The sequence below is a fragment of the Dermacentor albipictus genome, chromosome 2 (assembly GCF_038994185.2).
Source record: "Dermacentor albipictus isolate Rhodes 1998 colony chromosome 2, USDA_Dalb.pri_finalv2, whole genome shotgun sequence".
Classification (NCBI taxonomy): domain Eukaryota; kingdom Metazoa; phylum Arthropoda; class Arachnida; order Ixodida; family Ixodidae; genus Dermacentor; species Dermacentor albipictus.
Window position 1 is genome coordinate 39,600,813 of NC_091822.1, and position 22,763 is coordinate 39,623,575.

The window sequence follows — 22,763 nt, forward strand, 5'->3', positions numbered from 1 at the left end:
GCTCGTGTCGCAGAAAAGCCGGTGTCGTCGGCGTCGGGTGTCGGCGTCGGCGGCGTTGACCGTGAGCGATAAATCACGGCAGGCGCTTCATAAATAAAAAGCAACTTCCAAGATTGGCCCGGTGGGAATCGAACCCAGGTCTCCGGAGTGTGAGACGGAGACGCTACCACTCAGCCACGAGTTCGATGCTTCCAAGCGGTGCAAACGCGCCTCTAGTGAATGCGGTGTTGCCTTCGAAACGAGCCGTGGAAAGTTATACTGCGGTGTATATCGGTAATTATGAACATGTAACGTACAGAAGTCACAATTACACGAGTTGCGAAGTGCGTTTCCGCTGCATTTCTTCTGCGCTTTCCGCACACGCAGAGCCATCTTGCGGCAAACACAGAAGACCCCCTCCTCTCAATGTACGGCGCTGCCCCGACAGGAGGCGCGCCGCGCGCGCATTGGGACCGCTGCCAGGCGCGTCGCAGGACTCCCTCTCCCCTGACGACGCTTCGCCGTGCATCCGGTTTAGATTACTATCTATCTCTCTGCCCGTGCCGATCACGACGTTTGGCTGGCGTAGATCGTTTCCCCTCCGAGACACCGAGTTCTTTGGTTCGTTTCGTTCGCTCAGGCGCACGTTTCGTTGACGCGCCGAACGCTGCGTTGCTCGACGCTCACCGCGTGATAGGTGGGCGCTAAGTCCGATGCGGGGCGCATCGTAAGTGATTGCTGTGCCGTAGCGCATTGTCTTATACCCCTTGGCGGGTCGACGGGAACGCTGTCGCGTCCCACTCTTGAAGGCGAAGCTTAAGCGTCCTCCAATTTTTGTGATATGTGATGCACGGTATTGTTTGGGATGAGTCAGATGTGTTCTACGCCATGTAAGTAAAAGCAAATTGGTTTTGTTTGTAATGCCACCCACTCACCCACTGTTTACTCCATGGACGATACAGTGACCCAGGTTTGCGGTAGAACAGTTAGATACAAACATACACCTATCTGTCTGTCTATCTATCTATCTATCTATCTATCTATCTATCTATCTATCTATCTATCTATCTATCTGTCTATAAATATATATATATATATATATATATATATATATATATATATATATATATATATATATATATATATATATATATATATATATATATATATAAATATATATATATACATACATATATGTACATACATATATATTGTAGTGAAGGGATTGTAGAAGAGACGCTAGTGGGTCGAGCGCTCCTGCTCAGCAACGGCTCTCGTGCTTGGAAGCTGTGACTGCCCTGCCCGTCGACGTTGCGCTGCTCCAAGCTCTGCCTAATAAACACCTTTAGAATTGGTGGAGTGTGCGGGGTAACCTCAGAAGATCATCCTGGAACTCCGGTCTCGTACCCTACCATCTACCATGCCCCAAGACGCCTCCCAGCAAACGCCTCCTCCTGCACCCACTGCGTGTCCCGGGGTGCCTCGTCATCGCGACCCTCCTATCTACACTGGAGCGGACGACACTGACGTGGACGAATGGCTCACGGCGTACGACAGGGTGGGCGACCATAACAAGTGGGACGAAGCGGCCAAACTAAGCCATGTTCTGTTCTACCTCGCTGGAGTTGCCAGCCTGTGGTATAACAACCATCAAGCAGAGTTCCAGACATGGTCGGAATTTAAGACTTCCCTCGCCGATGTATTTGGTCGCCCTGCTGTTCGCAAGCTGCGTGCCGAGCAACGTTTGCGAGAACGAGCTCAACAGCCAGGCGAAACGTTCACCAGCTATATCGACGATGTCCTGGACCTATGCAGGAAAGTCGATTCGACCATGGCGGAGTCTGCTCGAATCCGAAACATCCTAAAGGGCATAGAAGACGACGCCTTTAACATGTTGCTGGCCAAAAGTCCACGCTCTGTGGCTGAAGTTGTCACACTGTGTCAGAGCTATGAAGAACTCCGCAGGCAGCGGTCACTGACCCGTCGATCTGTACCGCGTGACGAACACCTCGCTGGTTTGTCTGCCATGTCCAACCAGGCAGCGTTGCTCGCAGAATTGAAGGCGTTCGTCCGCGAGGAAGTTGCCCGGCAACTCTCGTTGATGGATTTTGCACAGCCGCAGTCGGTACACGCGCCTACGCCAAGTTTTGCGCCTCCGCTTCGTCGTGTCATAGCGCAAGAACTGCACGAGGTCTTGCCTGAACACCACCAGCGTGTTCCTGCGGCTGCGCCCCACGGCTACGCCGAAGTCATGGCCAGGCCCCAACAGATCCCGACAGCTGTGCCACTCAGCTACGTGGAAGTCGTCAGCCAGCCTCAACAACTCCCTCAGCCGGGACCTCTCCCGTACGCCGAAGTCCTCGCTATGCCCCGACAACAGCCTGCTATGCAATCAATTCACCAGCCGCCACGTCCAACGCGTCCTTCCACATGGATGAGACCTGCCGCAGCGACTCGGTGGCGTACAGCGGACATTCGACCGATATGTTTTGCGTGCGGCTACGCAGGCCACGTCGCACGCTACTGTAGTCGCGTGCAGTCGCCTAGCGCTACACCATATGGGCCAAGTTCTATGGTGGGTTCTCCGCGCCCTTATTACGACGACGAACCTCGGGCTGCGTCACCACCATTCCGCCGGTCCGCCAACATCCGCCGCTCAACTTCTCCACGCCGACGCTCCCCATCACCGATGCGGCCTCGGCCCGAAGCTCGGGATGAGGAAAACTAATCGTCGCAGTCCATGAGGCAAGGACTGCGACCCCGTCGAAACGCGGAAGTCCTCAACGTCGCCCGGCCAATGTGATAGACGTGTTAGTTGACGGTGTGCACACATATGCCCTCGTGGATACCGGAGCCGCTGTATCAGTTATGGACGCAAAGCTTTGTCACTTCCTTCGAAAGGTTACGACGCCCATTGCTGGACTCGCCCTCCGAACAGCAGGCGCACAGCGTATTCACCCGATTGCGGCGTGCACCGCTCGTGTTCTCATCGAGGACGTTGTATACGCCGTCGAATTTATTGTGATTTCCTCGTGCTCCCACGAAGTTATTCTGGGGTGGGACTTTCTCGCCCGCCACGATGCCGTCATTCATTGCGCACGGGCCGAACTAGAACTGTCGCCGATCGCAGATATGACGCTTGCCGATAATGCTTCTTTTGCGCATAAACTACTCGTCAGGCACGACACAAACGTTCCTGCCAACTCGTCAGTGATTGTGTCAATGCAGTGCAGCAGCCTCTCTGACGCCATCGCACTACTTTCTCCGTCGGGCCACTTTTATAGTCGAAAAGGTCTGCTGCTGCCTTTTGCGACTGTGAACGTCAAACAGGGCTCCACAGCTATTTTTGTCTGTAACCCCTTCCCATTCCCTGTGATGCTGCTTCAAGGCGAATGTCTTGGCCACTTGGAAGGAATCGACGCCGTGCAAATTACGGATGTTCCCGAAGACACGTCCTGCACCAGTTACAACACGCTCGGTTCTCTCTCTACGTCGGACCCTTTGCCCACAGGCGTGTTCGATTCATCTATTGCCGATGGCCTCACCCCACCTCAGCGTTCACAGCTTCTGCGCATCTTAGAAGAATTTCGTTCTTCTTTTGATGTCGGGCACCCTTCCCTTGGCCGGGCGTCTGCTGTCACGCACCATATTGACACTGGCTCCCAACCGCCATTGCGGCAACGACCATATCGCGTCTCTGCCACAGAACGTCGTGTGATTAATGAACAAGTGGACGATATGCTTCGCCGCGGAGTGATCCGACCCTCGAACAGTCCATGGGCATCTCCTGTCGTCCTTGTTACGAAAAAAGACGGCTCGGTGCGGTTCTGTGTAGACTATCGGCGCCTGAACAAGATCACTCGCAAAGATGTATACCCGCTGCCGCGAATCGATGACGCCATCGATAGCCTACACGGAGCAGAATTCTTTTCATCTCTAGATTTACGCTCCGGCTATTGGCAAGTACCCATGGCTGACGTCGATAGGCCGAAGACAGCCTTTGTCACACCCGACGGCTTATACGAATTTAACGTCATGCCGTTTGGACTTTGTAATGCGCCAGCAACCTTTGAACGCATGATGGACACAATGCTCCGTGGTTTGAAGTCGCACACGTGCTTATGTTATCTCGATGACGTTGTTGTTTTTGCCTCTGACTTCACCACGCACCTTCAACGCCTACGGCGTGTTTTGACGTGCTTAGCAAACGCTGGCCTCCAACTGAACCTAAAGAAGTGCCGATTTGCAGCGCGGCAGCTCACGATACTTGGTTACGTCGTCTCGAAGGATGGAATCCTCCCCGATCCAGACAAACTTCGTGCCGTAGCTGAATTTCCTAAACCGACGTCCGTCAAAGAACTGCGCAGTTTTGTAGGTTTGTGTTCCTATTTCAGGCGCTTCATTCGCAATTTCGCCGCCGTCATATCGCCCCTGACGAAGCTCCTTGGCAGCAACGGACCTCTCCATTCGTGGTCGTCCGAGTGCAACGAGGCGTTCACTCAGCTCCGTCGTTTGCTGACGTCTCCTCCCATTTTGCGCCACTACGACCCAACGGCACCTATTGAGGTACACACAGATGCCAGCGGTGTTGGCCTCGGCGCTGTCCTAGCGCAGCGCCAAGAAGGGTTTCCTGAATATGTGGTGGCATATGCAAGCCGTATGCTTACTAAAGCCGAGACCAATTACACAGTCACGGAAAAAGAATGCCTGGCGATCATCTGGGCGCTTACCAAGTTTCGGCCCTATTTGTATGGTCTACGATTTGATGTCGTCACGGACCACCATGCACTATGCTGGCTGTCGTCTTTGAAGGATCCCTCAGGCCGTCTCGCCCGCTGGGCGCTTCGCTTACAGGATTACGATATCCGTGTACTGTACCGGAACGGACGCCAGCACGCTGATGCTGACGCCCTCTCACGTTCTCCCTTGCCAGTCGACAATCCCTGCTGCGCAATATCCCAGCTTGACGTTTCTCCCGTCGACATTGGGACCATCGCTTCTGAGCAGCGCAAGGACCCCTGGATTGCGGCCATCATAGACTGCCTTGCTGATCCGTCATCGCAGCCAACCACTCGTGCATTGCGCCGTCAAGCTCGCCATTTCGCCATTCGAGACGACCTGCTTCACCGACGCAATTACACCTCTGACGGCCGCCAGTGGTTATTAGTTGTACCTCGAAGCCTGCGTTCTGCAATCTGCGCATCGTTCCACTCTGATCCACAATGTGCTCACTCGGGACTTTTCAAAACTTACCAGCGCCTCCGACGACGCTACTACTGGCGGGGAATGTACAATTACATTCAAAAGTTCGTTCGCTCATGCCCCGACTGCCAGCGCCGAAAATCTTCACCCCACCACTCGCCAGCTGGTCTGCAGCCTCTACCCTGCCCTATCCGGCCATTCGGGCGCGTTGGCATCGATTTGTATGGGCCACTTCCCCTGACGTCGTCTGGTAACCGCTGGGCCATTGTGGCAGTAGTTCACCTGACACGATACGCCGAAACCGCCGCTCTCCCAGCAGCTACAGCGCGCGATGTTGCATCATTTCTGCTACGCCGATTCATCCTGCGGCATGGTCCACCTCAAGAACTGCTCAGCGATCGCGGACGCGTCTTCCTGTCGGAAGTCGTTGAAGCGATTCTCAAAGAGTGCCACGTTGTTCATCGTACGACTACGGCGTACCACCCTCAAACGAACGGCCTCACAGAACGCTTCAACCGTACACTCGGCGACATGCTTTCAATGTACGTTGCCTCCGACCACACGAACTGGGACGCCGTTCTGCCATTCGTCACCTACGCGTATAATACCGCTACGCAGAGCACCACTGGATTTTCACCCTATTTCTTGCTGTATGGTCGACACCCTTCGCACACCATTGACACCATTCTGCCGTACCGGCCGGATGCATCAGAGTGCGTGCCTATTTCTGCCACGGTCAGACATGCAGAAGAGTGCCGCGACCTCGCACGGGCCTTTACTTCCGCTGATCAAGAGCGCCAGAGGAGCACTCGCGGTGACGCCACTGCCACGGTCACCTTCAATCCGGGAGCGCTCGTGTGGCTCTCAGTTCCTCTAACTGCCTCTGGCCTCTCATCAAAACTGGTCCCTAAGTATGCAGGCCCTTATCGTGTTCTCGAACGTGCATCTCCTGTGAACTATGTAATCGAACCAGTTGAGCCATCTTCAGACATGCGCCGCCGTGGACGCGACATTGTCCAAGTCGACCGTTTAAAGCCTTACTACGACCCGCTCATCGTGACGAGCTGTTAGGTCGCCGGACGGCTCCCTTCTCGCTCCCGGGGGGTGGTTGTAGTGAAGAGATTGTAGAAGAGACGCTAGTGGGTTCAGCGCTACTGGCGCTAAGCGCTAGTGGGTCGAGCGCTCCTGCTCAGCAACGGCTCTCGTGCTTGGAAGCTGTGACTGCCCTGCCCGTCGACGTTGCGCTGCTCCGAGCTCTGCCTAATAAACACCTTTAGAATATATACATATATATATATATATATATATATATATATATATATATATATATATATATATATATATGTGTATATATACATATATATATGTATGTATACATATATATATATATATATATATATATATATATATATATATATATATATATATATATATATATATATATATATATATATATACAGATAGACAGATAGATAGATAGATAGATAGATAGATAGATTGATAGATAGAACCCCCGGACAGTCTGTGAAGTATTCATAGAGCTAACACATTAACATGTGACCTGCGACCGGCCCACAAAGCAATCCAGGGCGAAAAATGAAGGCGACGTGACCCCCTCAATTTCTACTCCCCCATTGCGTAATATCAGCTGCGAGCTTGCCAAACAAGCATTTTTCTTGCTCTCCTAGAATAATGGGCAAGAATGGGCGAATAGCAGTATAAAACACGTGGTGGCGCACTTGCTTTTAGGGCCCATACCCAGTGATCCAAGCTGTCTACTATGCCAAACAGCAGCCACCAGCAGATTGTCTACTGCAGTGCATAATTTGTGGCCCATGCAGCATGCTCGTCAAGACCGCAGACAGCAGATATCTATTAGCTCAAGTTGACTCTCCTATCGCATATATTCTCTGAGATATGCAATCGTGCATCCAATGTGGGTGAAGCAACTAACGAAAGCTGTTCGCTTTATTGTTACAAAACACGCGAGCGTAGTGAAACAGCCGCCTTCTCCACCTGCGGATAGTGCTGTGTACAGTGAAAATCCTAGCTGGTCTTAGGGATTTCGTGATCGTACGCCTATGTCAGATATTCCGTTATATCAACGGCACATATATTTCAAGATTTCGCCGTTAGAGTTAACTAGAACTGTTAGCGGCTGTGCTGCCGTGATGATTTTATGTAAAGAGCTCTGCAAAGCGACGGCGACGAAATGTGTACCGGTGTTCCGGTATTGTTTCCCATTATGAGCATGAATAATTTATTCCAATGTGTGAACATTTTCACGAGAAGTATAGGAGGCTAAACAGTAGGAAAACTCTCAACAAAATCAAATGGAAACCTTTTTAGGGGAATGTGCTCGCTTCAGTCACACAGGAACATGGGTAGTTAAGTGCACTAAGCATCGGCGTTGCACGTAATCGCTTGTTCGGTGCCATTCTTGTCGTCCAGACGTACCTACTTTTGCAAAAGGCCAGAAGAAACTCTTTGAGATGTGATTCTACTATAATAGAACATAATTTGAAAGCGGCTTGCACTGCGTTACCGCATTGAAGGTGGCGTGGTGCGTGTTGCCTCGACAATTTTGATAATCTGCGTCATTCTCATTCTTCTGAATGACGCCATCTGCTGCAAGTATTGCTATGACCTGTTACAATTACCTAATTGGTGAACCTAATTTGTCAGAATTACTCTTATGGGACGAAATTATTTCTAATTTGGGTTACGTAATATGGATTATTCTGCATTACCCTTATTAATGCTGATGGGGATACGTAACCTACATGAAAATAACGTTAATTAGGCTAAAGCCGTCTTAACTATGCTGAATGAATTCTTTGTAGTTATAATCAATTGATTATTAGTATATTCTAACTATCGTTTTTTTTTAATATTAGGTGCCATTGAATAATGTTGCTTATGGCTAATATTTCAACCATAATTGCTCTTCATTGAAGTACGGAAATCAACGTGTACTACATTTAAGTAGTCAGACTACTCTTAACCTTAATAATTCATTGCAACGGCATAGTTTTTTCATTGTGGTGATTAATCTCCATTAGGCCTCCTTACCTTTCGTTAGCATTATTGAGTCATATTCGAGTAATTATTTCATCGCAATTATCTCTATAGTATATTTAGTCACTTTAATTACTCGTAATACATCTTTACTGCTCGATGTAACATATAGTCATAAGGCATTATCATAAACGGGGTAAATGTTTTCAAGTTATCCGAAATTTTTAAAGACCGCCTGATATTATGGATATCGTCCTTCAGCTGCAGTATTCATAGAGGGGCTCATTACTTACATGAGAAATCTCCCAAAAAATAAAGCTAACTGAGGAAAATTGGTTATTTACTTCTGAAATAAATATTCATGGCAAACATTGCAAGTTGCGAATTGTCGCCGGTGAGTTTACAAGGTCTATTCATTTCAAATGAATTTCTAAAATGACACCAGTTTGAATATATGCGCCATAAAACTCCCGCTGAGAAAAGCACTGTTGGTCCGCTTCATAAACTACATGATGAGATTTTTCTTGCCAGAACCACGATTAGATAATTAGGCATGCCGTACAGAGGGAGTCCTCAAATTTGGACCACCTGGGTTCTTTAACGTGCACACAAATCTAAGTACTGGGCGTTTTCGCATTTGGAACCCATCGAAATGGGGCCACCGTGGCCGGAACTCTATCGCTCGATCTCGCGCTTAGCAGCCCAACAGAACAGTCACTAAGAAAGCGCGGTGGGTGTTCTCTTCTTTAAGAAAACCCTCGTTTAAGCATTGAGGCACAAAAACTAGAACGCCCATACATTTGCTCCGTGTTGTTATAACGGAGATTCAGTTCAAATGCTGAAGTCTTGGAAGTTCGCCGGCTACAATGCGTAAAATTCCGAAATGAACAGTAAAGTAATTATATAAGAAGGTAGTTTTGGAATGCTTGCTCATTAGATGAATATACCTTTTGATTTCTTGTGCTAGTTATATCCGCCTGTTTGAATAGACCTGCTCAAGAAGGAGAATCCCGCCATCTTCCACAGGCGAATTTTGAAAATGCCGGAAAACTTAGAATAATAATCTATTCTGCCCCGTTAGGATTCCGTATTCACCTGTGAAGCGCAGCGTGCCGCGCATTAGACGCAGACGGTCGGACAGATTTCGGAGGAAAGTAGCCCTATAATATGTACGCATTACAAGTCAACGTACTGATATCTCACGCTCAATACGAATTGCAGTGACCGCGGTGGCCAGCCCTCATTTGTGGTGTGCCTGTTCTGTCTGCTGTTCCTGGGCATAGTCGCTCTTATCATTTTCCTCATGTCAACGGTGATCATAGGTGAGTGCATCGACGCCTATTCACGCGAAGACGGTTCCCCCGTGCGCGTGCTGACACAGGGTCACTTTGCAGCTCTGTTTACCCTACAGACTCGTGTAAGGGCCGCGCGGTTTCCGGTGATTTTGACGATGTGTAACTTTTATGCGCTACACGACATTTAATCAAATTTTTTGCGACTACGGGTATGAAATGCGCCGTATTGTTCAGTGAGCTGACAGACGAGACGAATGAGCAGGCTTAGTTGGCTGCCAAAGCTAGACAGTCAATAAAATAGGGTGCCGGTGACTTGCGCGCTTTCCCGATGGAGCCACTCGGGGCTAGAGCGTGCACTCTTGTCATGGCCACGGTCAACTCTAGCCACGCCCTGGAGGAAGGAGCAGCTTTCGCCATTTAGTTGCGGCGAGCAAATGTACTTTCCTGCAAATATTCCACTGATGTGCGAACGTGGCATCAGTGCACTGAACGAACGATTACATTCTCTTGCTCAATATTAGGCGCTGCCATTTTGGAGACGCGGCCTTACAAGGGCGCGGCTCTCTCAGCAGTTTAGGCGGTATGTATGTTTTGTGAACATAAAATGACGTAAGTTCTCTTTCAGCAAATTTTTTACGAGTGTAGTAGGTGTAGAACGTGCACTCAATATATCTCCGCAAGTGGCCGCGGAAATTCAGTCCAAGAGAAAATATTTGATGCCAGTCCAATGTAATTCTGCATACGCATGTATTGGAAATCATTGAGTACCACAATGGTACTCAATGACGCACAAGAGTCTGTTTTCGACCAAAGCGAGATGCAACCACTTGCAAGTGGTGCTCGGTCGCGCGCGCTCGGCGAGACGTCGGTGAGATCGAGCCTAAGTACTGCACCGGTAATATCCTGTATGCTTTGCACAGCTGCCCAAACATGAATTGTTCCTCCTTATTTCAACTAGAGAATCGGGGACTCCCATTCTCTCCAATTCATCCTGACGTCATTTTATGCCCTATCAATTTGTTCCTAAATTATTCTGAAGCTTCCTTCTTAGCCTCAAACATTTTTATGCCTAATATGTTAGTACTTGTAGAATGAAAAGACTAGACATCTTTGGTTTCATAAGTACCAGTAACGTGCCAGTAATAGATTTCTCTGCCTATAATAAACATTCTTGCGTGGGAGCACAATGCTCCCAATCCTGTTATGATCGTATACGACATCATTCTGCCAAATATTCCTCTCTGGGGATTTGTTTAAGTGGCAAGCCGCCGTGATTTTTTACTAGCCACGGCAAGCTAAGCATGAGGAAGCGGACCAATCGCAAACGCCGGCACAGCCCTCCTGATCCGCTGGTGTGGTTATCAAGATTCAATGCGCTAGATCACATTTACTGCAACCCTCCCCTCTTCTACGCGCACTCCGCCTCTTATGAGGCATTTAGATAAGGAAAATCTGTTACGGTAGGCAATGCAACTTACGTTAAAAGCAGAGTTACCTAGAAACGAGGAAAGCGTTTGATTCGTCTGTTCAAGCAATGCTGTGAGTCACCGCCCGATTCTCCCGATGTAAGTAGCGTCAATTTACATCATGACATTGGAATGAAATTAGAATGGAATATTTTACTTTATACCAACTTCGTGTTGAAAACTATCATAATCATAAAACTTTCATCTTTGTTGTGGTCCTACTGTTTCCCTAGGCCCTATAACCGTTCGTGGTACCTCTATCTCTATTGGTAGCAACTTGAGCGAGGAAAATAATGCGCTTTTCCCGTTGTCAAGAGCGACATAATATAACGAAAAAAAACGAATGCCCTTGCCTTCCCATGCCAACTTCGTCGACTCAAGTGTAGGCAGCCCTAAGAGCAGATCGCCGGTCGTTCATCAGATACACAGATTGGGTGCCAACGGAAAGGAGGTGCAACCGAGGACGGCAGAGACCTAGGTAGAGCGATGAAATTAGAACATCAGTATTAACAAGTTGGAACAAGCTTTCTCAATTTGGGCATCGCTGGAAGAAGCCTTGCTTGTGCAGTGTACATCATAGAAAAGACATAAAAGGGTAATCACGAATGAAATATTATGCAGCTCTGTTCTCCTTAAAAATCAGGGGAGCCGCAGACAGAACCGCGGTTTGTGTTGATTTGTGTTGATTTATCGGCCTGCTAACAATTAGTGCTACACGTGGGTTTGAACGTGCGTGACTTCAAATAGATACTTCCGTGGTTGCTGCACATTCATACTAGACTGCCGACAAATACCTGCAGCACTAGATGCTCGAAGAGCTGCTGTCGCTGTGCTATCTTGAATTAGGCGTTTGCCTGCGCTCAGCGCACGCAGGGTGGTAGGTCGCACGGTGCGTTAGCCGCAAACATTTTAATTTTTTTGACACCAAGCACTGTAAAAAATAAGTTTGACACCATTATCAATAAATGAGTTGGTCGCTGCAGTTCTTTAACCTCTGCAGTGCTGTATGGCACTCAAGCAAAATGTGGTGTTTTACTGCAATATGGCATTTGGCAAGGAAATGACGGATCATAAGTTTTGTGTGTCTCAATACAATGTAATCAAATATGCTCAAAAAGTATGAAGAAAAATCGAAACCACAATAATTCGGTGAGTGTGAGGCCCAACATTTGCCTGACAACTTAGGGCTTCTCTCACGTGCAAAAAGTTCTCTATTGTCATTCATTTCCTCAGACGTACAAACCATGTAACGTCGGCTACAGGATCTCCGTAGGAGATAGTGATGAAAAGATGCTAGTTTTCGCAGTTGACATTCGTAATGAGCATTTGCGACCGCTGGTCACGAATACAAACAAGGCTTCGGGCAGCGCATACACCTTGAAGCAGCAAAAGTTTTAAATTAAATTATGGGTTTTACGTGCCAATACCACCTTCTGGTTATGAGGCATGCCCTAGTGGAGGGCTCCGGAAATTTTGACCACCAGGTGTTCTTTAACGTGCACCAAAGTATAAGCACAAGGGCGTTTTCGTACTTCGCCCCCATCGAAATGCGGCCACCGTGGCCGGGATTCGAACCCGCGACCTCGTGCTCAGCAGCCCTACCCCATAGCCACTGGGCAACCACGGCGGGTTGAGCCAAAGTGAGGCGTTGCTATAGGCGACCGCGTCCCCGTCTCGGAGGTTTTCCCGCGTGAATTGTACGGGAACAGTTGCTCGTGGCGGTGACATCACGACATCGCCAGCAACACGCAGCGCAGATCTACAGCTACACCAGCGCCTTGCTCTGTCGCAATGCGCTCACGGAAATTTATAATTGCGCCAGACTCGCGAAGAAAGTCGATACTGATGTAATAAGGCGATTTATTAAGAGGCACTGGGCACAGTCTGGTAGCGCTGGCAGTCGACAAACGCTGATCACGCGCACAGCCGGAACAAGAGCGCCTTCTTCGTCTTCCTCTTCACCACAATTGCCCCCGGGAGAGAAGAGGAGCCGTCCTGGCGACTTACGGCGTAGGTAGGATGAGAGGGTCATAGTACGGCTTAAGTCGGTTGACATGAACCGTGTCACGCCCGCGATGCCTATGGTCGGGTGAAGGTGTCACAGGTTCGACAACATAGGTGACAGCGGAGGTACGGTCTATGACGCGGTAGGGGCCATCATAGCGTGCAAGGAGTTTGGTCGAAAGGCCAGGGCTGTGAGGCGGGACCCACAACCAAACAAGGGATCCAGTCGGGAAAACTGGTGTAAGCGCGTCACTGTCATGCCGCAGCTTTTGACGACCTTGAGCAGCGGTCGTAAGGGCTCGCGCGAGCTGCCTACAGTCATCGGCGTATTTGGCTGCTTCAGACACAGGCGTGCATTCGGAAGCGTCGGGTCGGTATGGGAGCATTGTGTCCATAGTACACGAGGGCTCTCGTCCATACAGCAGAAAAAAGGGCGAAAAGCCAGTGGTAGCTTGTGTGGCCGTATTATAGGCATACGTGACGAACGGCAAAACAGTGTCCCAGTTACTGTGATCCGAGGCGACGTACATAGTCAACATGTCACCGAGTGTGCGGTTGAACCTCTCTGTCAAGCCGTTCGTTTGCGGGTGGTAGGCTGTAGACTTGCGGTGAACGATGCTGCATGCAGCGAGAAGGGCTTGGATGACTTCGGACAAGAAGACACGGCCCCTGTCGCTGAGCAGTTCGCGTGGTGCGCCATGTCGAAGAACGAAGTTCCGCAAGATGAAGAACGCAACTTCGCGCGCAGTGGCTGCCGGGAGTGCGGCAGTCTCCGCGTAGCGCGTCAAGTGGTCGACACCTACAATTATCCATCGGTTACCCGAGGAACTGCAGGGAAGTGGCCCGTACAGGTCTATGCCGACGCGATCGAAGGGCCGAGCCGGGCAGGGCAGTGGCTGTAGCTCACCAGGTGGGCGCTGTGGAATTTTCCGCCGTTGGCACGCCGTGCAAGCGCGTACGTACTGGCGCACGAAGTGATACATGCCGTGCCAGTAGAAACGCTGCCTTAGGCGAGTATACGTTTTCAGAACACCGGCGTGACCATTATGAGGAGCAGCATGAAAATAAGCGCATATGTCAGAGCGCATGTGTCGTGGTATCACCAGGAGCCATTTGCGACCATCAGGCAAATAATTTCTGCGGTAAAGAACGTTGTCGCGGACAGTAAAGTGAGCGGCTTGGCGACGAAGTGTTCGAGAAGAGGGTGTGGCGGATGGGTCGTGGAGGAAATTCAGCATAGTTGAAAGCAGGGGATCCTTACGCTGCTCGTCCGGCATATCAGCGACGTTGAAGGCTGACATGGATGCGAAGAGCGGAGACAATGAAGCCACATCACAAGGTAGCGGCGATCGAGAAAGCGCATCGGCGTCAGAGTGCTTTCTGCCCGATCGGTAGACAACGCGGATATCATATTCTTGTAAGCGGAGTGCCCATCGCCCTAGGCGACCTGACGGATCCTTCAACGAGGACAGCCAGCAAAGTGAATGGTGGTCGGTGACAATGTCAAAAGGGCGACCATATAGGTATGGACGAAATTTGACGAGCGCCCAAATAATGGCCAAGCACTCCTTTTCTGTTACTGAGTAGTTGGCTTCTGCCTTCTTTAAGGTGCGGCTCGCATACGCGACGACGTACTCGTCATAGCCGTCTTTCCGTTGTGCGAGGATTGCACCAAGTCCGATACCGCTGGCGTCCGTATGTACCTCTGTAGGCGCTGTGGGATCGTAGTGTCGAAGAATCGGTGGCGAAGTAAGTAGGCGACGTAGTTGCTGGAAGGCTTCGTCACAGGAAGTTGACCACGCGGAGATGCCGTTAGTAGCGGTAAGCAAATTGGTCAGTGGTGCGATGATAGTCGCGAAATTGCGCACAAAACGCCGAAAGTAAGAGCAGAGCCCTATAAAGCTGCGGAGTGCCTTAAGAGTAGTGGGCGTCGGAAACTCTGCGACCGCGCGAAGCTTGGCTGGGTCAGGAAGCACGCCGTCCTTCGATACAACGTGACCCAATATTGTTAACTTGCGAGCAGCAAAACGGCACTTTTTGATGTTAAGTTGGAGACCAGCAGAGGTGAGGCAGGTGAGTATCTCACGCAAGCGAACGAGGTGCGTCGGGAAATCTGGCGAAAACACCACGATGTCATCAAGGTAGCACAGACATGTTTTCCACTTGAAGTTTCGAAGGATGGTGTCCATCATGCGCTCGAAAGTAGCGGGCGCGTTGCAGAGCCCGAATGGCATTACGGTAAATTCGTACAAGCCATCGGGCGTGATGAAAGCTGTCTTCTCACAGTCATCATCTGCCATGGGCACTTGCCAATAGCCGGAGCGAAGATCCAAAGATGAGAAGTACTCCGCGCCTTGCAAGGAGTCGAGGGCGTCATCAACCCGAGGCAGCGGATAGACATCTTTACGAGTGATCTTATTGAGTCGACGGTAATCCACACAGAAGCTTATTGAACCGTCCTTCTTGCGTACTAATACTACAGGAGACGCCCAAGGACTGTGGGAAGGGCGAATGACGCCACGGTGCAGCATGTCGTCGACCTGCTCGTTAATGATCTTTCGCTCGGCTGCCGATACGCGGTATGGTCGTTGGCGTAAAGGTGGATGGGAACCAGTGTGTACGCTGTGAGTGACGGTTGCCGTACGTCCCAGAGATAGTTGGTCACAGTCAAACGACGAGCGAAAATTCTGAAGAAGCGCGAAGACTTGCTGGCGATATGGAGGCGGCAGATCGGCGTCTACGACAGATTCAAGAACGTCTGACGACGATGACTACAACGATGATGATGATGATGCGCATGGCACGGGAGAAGTGAGGGCGTCGAGTTCATAACAGGCCGTGTCGTCGGTAACATCGAGAATGTGAAGCGGGTCAAGGGGCTGAACACGACCGAGTGATTCGCCGCGCAGTAACGTCACATGGTAGTGAGACGGGTTACACACAAGCATTGAGGATAATCCAGACGCAGTGGTGAGGACGGCAAATGGGAGAGGTAGGGCCTTGCGACGGAGAAAAATCAGCGACGGTGTAAAAAGCACTGTAGCGTCTGGCGTGGTAGAGCAAGAGACGGGCACAAGCGCACACATGTCGGGTGGTATGTCCGTATCGGACACAATAGTGAGCTTGGAGGCTTTCTGTTCAGAAGGGTCAGGCAGTGGGGCATCGGCAAGCGGGAAAAGCGCTACTTCGGCCCGGGCACAGTCGATGATGGCACGATGATGAGACAAGAAGTCCCAGCCGAGGATAATGTCATGTGAACATGATGACAACACGAGAAATTCAACAACAAAGGCAATGCCGTCGATGACCACCCTGGCAGTACATTGAGCGAGTGGGGCTATATGCTGCGCAGTCGCGGTGCTTAGAAGCATACCAGACAACGGCGTTGTGACCTTATGGAGGCTGCGACAAAGCTTTTCGTCGATAACAGAAACTGCAGCCCCAGTATCAATAAGCGCAATTGCGGCGGTTCCTTCGACCAAAACGTCCAATAAATTGCGTGGCGACTGTGCAGGCCTTGTAGAAGTCGCGAAGCTTGCAGTTCGTGCCTGCGGAACTGCAGCAACTAGTTTCCCTCGCTAGGTGACTGGCGGCGACATAAGGGGTAAAGTGAGCGACGACGTGGTGATGGCGAACGATGGGTGCCGACAGGGCGTCGAGGAGGCGGCGAAAACTCGTGGTCGGGAAGAGCCGCATGCCCGGTGGTGTCATGGGAATAGGCATATCCAGGCGGTGTGATAGTAGCGTTACCAGGTGGCATGCGACGATGGCAGAAGCGCGCAACGTGGCCGGCGACACCGCAAGCGAAGCATATGGGTCGGTTGTAGCGTGTGCGCCAAGGGGTCTGAACTGGGCGTCGAGATGGAACGGGAGGCGACGCGGGAGGAGGTGCAGCTTGAAGTCGCATTGGCGCCGGAAACGAGAACGTCGGCGGCGCAGGTCGCGCGGCGACTTCGGCATAGGTCAGAGGTGCAGCCACGGGAGGGCAGGGGTGGGCGAAAGGTAAAGACCCAGCAAGTTCCTCGCGAATGGCCCGCCTAATGGGAGCAGCCAGAGATGTGTCAGGCTGGGGAGGTCCATCATTGAGAGGCAGCATAGACAATTGGCGTGCCACCTCCTCACGAATGAAATCCTTAATCTCAAGAGAGAGCGATGCTGCTGGCGTGGTGTTCGAGCGAAGTGTGAGGCCCGAGAGAGAGTCGCCAGGTGCGAGAGTGCTGCGCGCAAGGACCCTTTGTCGACGCAGCTCATCGAAGCTCTGGCAAAGAGTGACGACAGCTGCCACAGAAGTAGGGTTCCGCGCCAGGAGCATTTGAAATGCGTCGTCCTCGATGCCCTTGAGGATGTGCTTCACCTTGTCCTCTTCAGTCATGGTGGAATCGACGCGGGCGCAAATATCGACGACATCCTCTATGTAACTTGTATAAGTCTCGCCGGGCTGTTGAGCGCGCTGGCGGAGGCGTTGTTCTGCACGGAGTTTTCGCAAGGCTGGGCGACCGAAGACTTCCGCGAATGCAGTTTTGAAAGCGGACCAGGTTTGCAGTTCCCGTTCGTGATTGTGGAACCAGAGGTTCGCAACGTCAGCAAGATAGAAGATGACGCTACGGAGCTTCGTCGGGTCATCCCACTTGTTGTGTTCACTGACGCGCTCGTAGGTAGAGAGCCAGTCTTCTACGTCAGTCTCACCTGATCCGCTAAAAACAGGAGGGTCCCGCTGCCGTTGCATGGCGCCGCACATGACAGGAGCGGCAGATGCGCCGAGTGGATTGTTGGGAGCGTCGGTCATAGTAGCGGCTGGAGCAGATGTTAAAGTTCGGCTGCGAAGTTCGAGGGCGAGGTCGGTGAGTGGAGCACCTTCCACCAAATGTAATAAGGCGATTTATTAAGAGGCACTGGGCACAGTCTGGTAGCGCTGGCAGTCGACAAACGCTGATCACGCGCACAGCCGGAACAAGAGCGCCTTCTTCGTCTTCCTCTTCACCACACTGAGAATGAGTTGACATAAATAGTCGTGGAGGGCGAGGCAAGTGAGTACAAATGAAGACGCATGAATTTAAGCTCTTGCAGTGGAGTGGTCCAGCGGAACGGCAACGTGACTTCCAGCTGTGCGAATGCGCGTTCCGTTCCAAGGGTGATAGCTTTCTTAAGAATTGTAGCCAGTTTCTTGCTGACTATTTATGTCATTTTATTTCAAAATAAAAAAAAACATTATGAAAAATGAAGTTGTAGCCAGTCTTGCGCTAATTATTGTGTAATCTGCAACTGTGTCCACTAATGAACTAACTCGTAGACCATCTGTCAGCTTAGGCAGTTCAAGCCACACTCAGTCAATAAGTTCAGATGGTGTCACCGGCGATTCTTTGCCACTGCACTGAAGTGGGGATGTGAATCATGTGATATCTTCCTTACCTGTACAACTTGCTATTTTCTATGAATGTGTGACATTCCGTGCAACCACCGATGGGTGGTCTTTCACACTTTGAGTCTCAGCGACCTCGGCCACGAAGGCAGCTGCCTTCACTTGTTCCGATGGGGGCTTGGCGAGCGTCCCTGTGCCGGCGCCCCGAAACGTAGGCGAATGGGCGAGGGTCGCCTCGGAGATGGTGACCGCGATTGACGTTGTGAAAAAGCTATCCGCTGCGGGGCCAGATATTCTTCTATTTCCCTGGGCCTCTGGCGAGCTTGACGACGAGGCGAATTGATTGAGAAACCGCGCAGCCCGAGATGTCGATTGGACGCTCGCGGTAGATGTGACCAGCTTCACCACAGTGGTAGCAGAGGGGTTCTCTATACGCCACACACCAGAGATCAGAGCTCCGCGGGGTTGCACGGCAGTGGTCGATCCCCAAACCAGCGTGTGCTGATTGAATCGCAACTGACGGCGTCTTCTGAATTTAGACTGCGAGCCGAGAAACAGGCATGGAGTTTCTCAAGGATTGCGCATACGTGTGATGCTGAATATCGGCGAACATGGCAGCTGGTCTCGCAACGTTGGACACAGCGTTGGTCATCAGTGGGTTTTGGTGGCTGTGCAGTGCTTGCTGAACGTCATCGTGAATTAGAACCACTGGTGATAGAGCCAATCACTGGCTGTCTCACTCCAGAGTATTTCTACATTTCTTCGCGTACGAGAGAGCCAATGATTTCGCGAACCCATTCGGTGCTGCTGCTCCCAAAAGTGTCGGACAATTTGGGAGCTGACGGGCATTCACTTTACAGTCGAAGAGGGCAGACCGCCGATAAGGGACTTTCTCCATAGTCACAGCTTCTGAGAGGAACTAGGCCACAGTCTTTTTGGGGCTCCGCACCAGGCCAGCAAATAGTTGCTTCTTTACACTGTTCATCAGGTGGCGCAGCTTCTTGCCTTACGGCATAGCCAGATCTGCTCGTTCGAAAATTTGAGTCCCATCCTCGGTGTACATCATGACGGCCTCATTCGATATCTGAACATCGGATTCTGGTTATAGCTAAGCGCGTTCGCAGCTGTCGGCGTTCCTGTAGCACTCCAGAAGGCAATGTCGGAATTCACGCCAGGAGGTTAACACATTTTATCTATTTTGGAACCACGTGCGGGCGGTATCATTTAAGCTGAAGTAATGTTCCCGAGTCTTGTGGCATCATCCCAGCAGTTAAACGCACCGACACGTTCAACCACACCTAGCCAGTAGTCCACCTGCTCATATAAAGAAAATAACCGTGAAATTTAGGGGGCTACAGCGGGTTCTGAAAGGCACAGTAGGTTGGCATAGGAGGTGTCGTAACTTCCGTGGTGACTTCAGACGACGTCATAGCCCCTGTCTCGGCAGGCAGTCCTGGTGCACCTACTGGTAGGCCTCGTTGCTGACGGCTTGTACTTTGAACTGGGCCGTTCACAGGCATAGGACTCGTGTTGCAGTTGCTGGTCAGCGTGTTGTGCATAGGTTGCGTCCTTGTCATTGTAGCCAACAACTCTACAAGTCTTGTCACGTCGTTGGACGACAAGGTGAACAAGATGACAAGGTGCTTTCGTTTTAGTCTGAACCGCTCACTCCGGCTACACTTTTTTGTCTGCTGTGCACGCTTTTCCCAAGAACACTAAGCCGCGATATATACAGGGTGCCCCAGTTAAATTTAGCAAGAGTTTATAAATATGCAAATTCCACGCAGCTGGACAGACCAAAGGTAATGTTGTTTGCCGTCGCTTGCAGATACAGAAACTATTTTTTATGCCGTCTGATTACATGAAAATCTGAATTATTCAACACATCGAATATTTTAATCAGATGAAAAGCGTCAATGAGAAAATTGTACAGCGACATGAGAAACTGCCGATACAGCTGGCTGTTCCTGATCACGCGCTAGGTAAAAATGTTTTTCGGAGCGTGAAAAAAGCCCACGAATACACGCAAAGTGGCTCGAGCAGCAATTTGCGCGCCAATTTTGCGTGCATTTGCGGGCTTCGTTTATGCTCGGAAAAACACGTTTATGTAGCACGTATTCAGCAATAGAAAGCGGTATTGGGAGTTTTTCAAACACACACACACACACACACACACACACACACATATATATATATATATGTATATATATATATATATATATATATATATATATATATATATATATATATATATATTAGCACTAATATTGCTTGCACTAAAATAGGACTATCTGGAAATTCGTTCCATGAGATCAAAGCGATTGGTGTATGGTCTTACCGAGGACGCTTATAAAAACGAAGGCTCATTCGAGCACAAAGTGCACGAAAACATTCCGAAATGTGTCTTCAAAGTCGAAGATGTAACGATTTAAAGGATTTACAGATTCGACAGGCCAGCAGCTAAAATAACCACACTGGTTATGTTGAAGCTCTTGGACTACCGCAACAAATCGCAAATCTTATGCAACTGTTATAAGCTGAAGGGGATCAGTTCTTCCATCAGCGAAGATTTTTCGTCGCGTATAAAAAACATCAGCAAAGAATTATGGAACTATGGGACAACCAGAAAATAATCTGGCGACAAGGTAGCCATGGTCTACGCCAAACTGCGTGTCAATGACGACCTCTACAGATACAATGACGAAACAATTAATGTGGCCCTAATCGAACCACATTCAACTACATTGAGTAAACAAAACCAGGAAGCAGGAGGGTGCCATGTACTGTCGGCGCCACGTACTTCGTCTAAAATAATTTTCTGCAATAATATTGCGCGTAGCATATTAAAAAAAAGTGACTTCCTTGAAGCATTGCTTCTCGGTATCGAACCAAATTTTGTTCCAATAACTGAGACATGGTTAACAATCAGTATCAGGGAATGAGAAATCACACTACCAAACTACGAAGTTGTGCGGAAGGACCGATTGACACATCTTAACAGTAAAAACCTAAGCAGTGGCCTAGCCCGTTCTAAACTTATTTCCATCTTCTAAACAAGCTTACTATTGATACCTTTAGATACATCTTCAAAAATAAAACACGGCCAACGCGGCATAAACACACACAAACTCTCAATGAGCATTCTTTTCGTACCGATTGCTTCAAGAATTCATTCTTTCCTCTAGCAAAAAAAAAGTGGAATAAACTGAGTGAATCCATTAGTAACAGCCCTCATTAAATACTTTTGCTAATTCAGCGGGAAAACATCGCCTCGCCTTACAGCTCTGATTTACCTACTCCGGTTTGTTACCAATGTTCATAGCCTAACACTTTAATCTATAAGTGTTCTTTTTGCATAATGCATTATATGCATGACTGCATCCTGCTTATCATGTTCATTAGGTGTTTTATATGACATGTGCATTCACGGTTTTTCTTTAATTTTGGTTTTTTCTTTTCTCAGATTCTTCTTGGTTGTAATATGTTTTTTCCCTTATATTGCATGTGTCATAAAGTAAATAATTCTTTAGTTTAACAAAGCCAAAACTTTTGCGATAACACAATCGTGATTATATGACGTATATATATACTTTGTTCGCAAATACTGCCATTTCTGCTTGCCGTTACTACTATAATCCCATGAGGGATCGACAGTATGTTAAATAAATAAATAATAATCATAATATTAGAAGCAAAAGAACACTGACACCAAGGACAACATGGGGGAAATTACTTGTGCTTAATATATGAAATAAAAAACGATAAAAAATCGAAATGAAAGTAAAAGAAAATACACTTGCCGCAGGTCGGGAACGATCCCACAACCTTCGCAATTCGCGTGCGATGCTCTATCATTTGAGCTAACACGGCGCTGTTTTCCCATCCACTTTCTTCGGTATTTATGTTTCCTAGTAGAACATCTTGAAGGGGCAGCGCAAAAAAAAAAAGGTTACAAAAGGCAGGAACACACAGGACAGCGCTGCCTTTTCCTGCCTGTGTTCCTGCCTTTTGTCATCGTTTTTTTTTCCCTGCCCCCTCAAGATGTTCAACCAGTACCAACTCGACCAAATGTCGATCCTTTCCTAGTAGAACCCTGGGAACGTTAGCCATCGCCACCACTCACAGACCTTTGTGGCGGATGCGCAACATCCTTCGGCAGCAGGCATCACGAGAACGTGATGTTTTGGGTTCAGTCAACCGGTCAATAAACCCACACATGCTACCTGAAGGCATCAGTGTTGCCGCATTGCGCATGCGCATTCCCGATTGCGCGAGATGCGAAAGTTGTGGGATCGTTTTCCACCGGCGGCAAGCTGACATTCATCCACTTTAATTTACAATAATTTATCGTTTCTTTATTTCATTTATTAGCACAATTATTTTCCCCGATGTTGTCCTTGGTGTCAGTGTTCTTTGGCTTCTTATAATATGACTAATATA

At 49.4% G+C, this 22,763-nt stretch overlaps 1 protein-coding gene across 5 annotated transcripts in view; it reads left to right on the plus strand.

Annotated features, from left to right (window-relative positions):
- Positions 1-22,763, plus strand: part of LOC135918257 (uncharacterized) — a 203,042-nt gene that overhangs the window by 65,898 nt on the left and 114,381 nt on the right. For 4 of the 5 annotated variants that reach the window (XM_070533552.1, XM_070533551.1, XM_070533555.1 and 1 more), the window contains exon 6: positions 9,421-9,521. The exons of the other annotated variant lie outside the window; for it this stretch is intronic. In XM_070533552.1, coding sequence (XP_070389653.1) covers positions 9,421-9,521 — 101 coding nt within the window. The remainder of the gene's footprint in view (positions 1-9,420; positions 9,522-22,763) is intronic. 5 annotated transcript variants of the gene reach the window in all.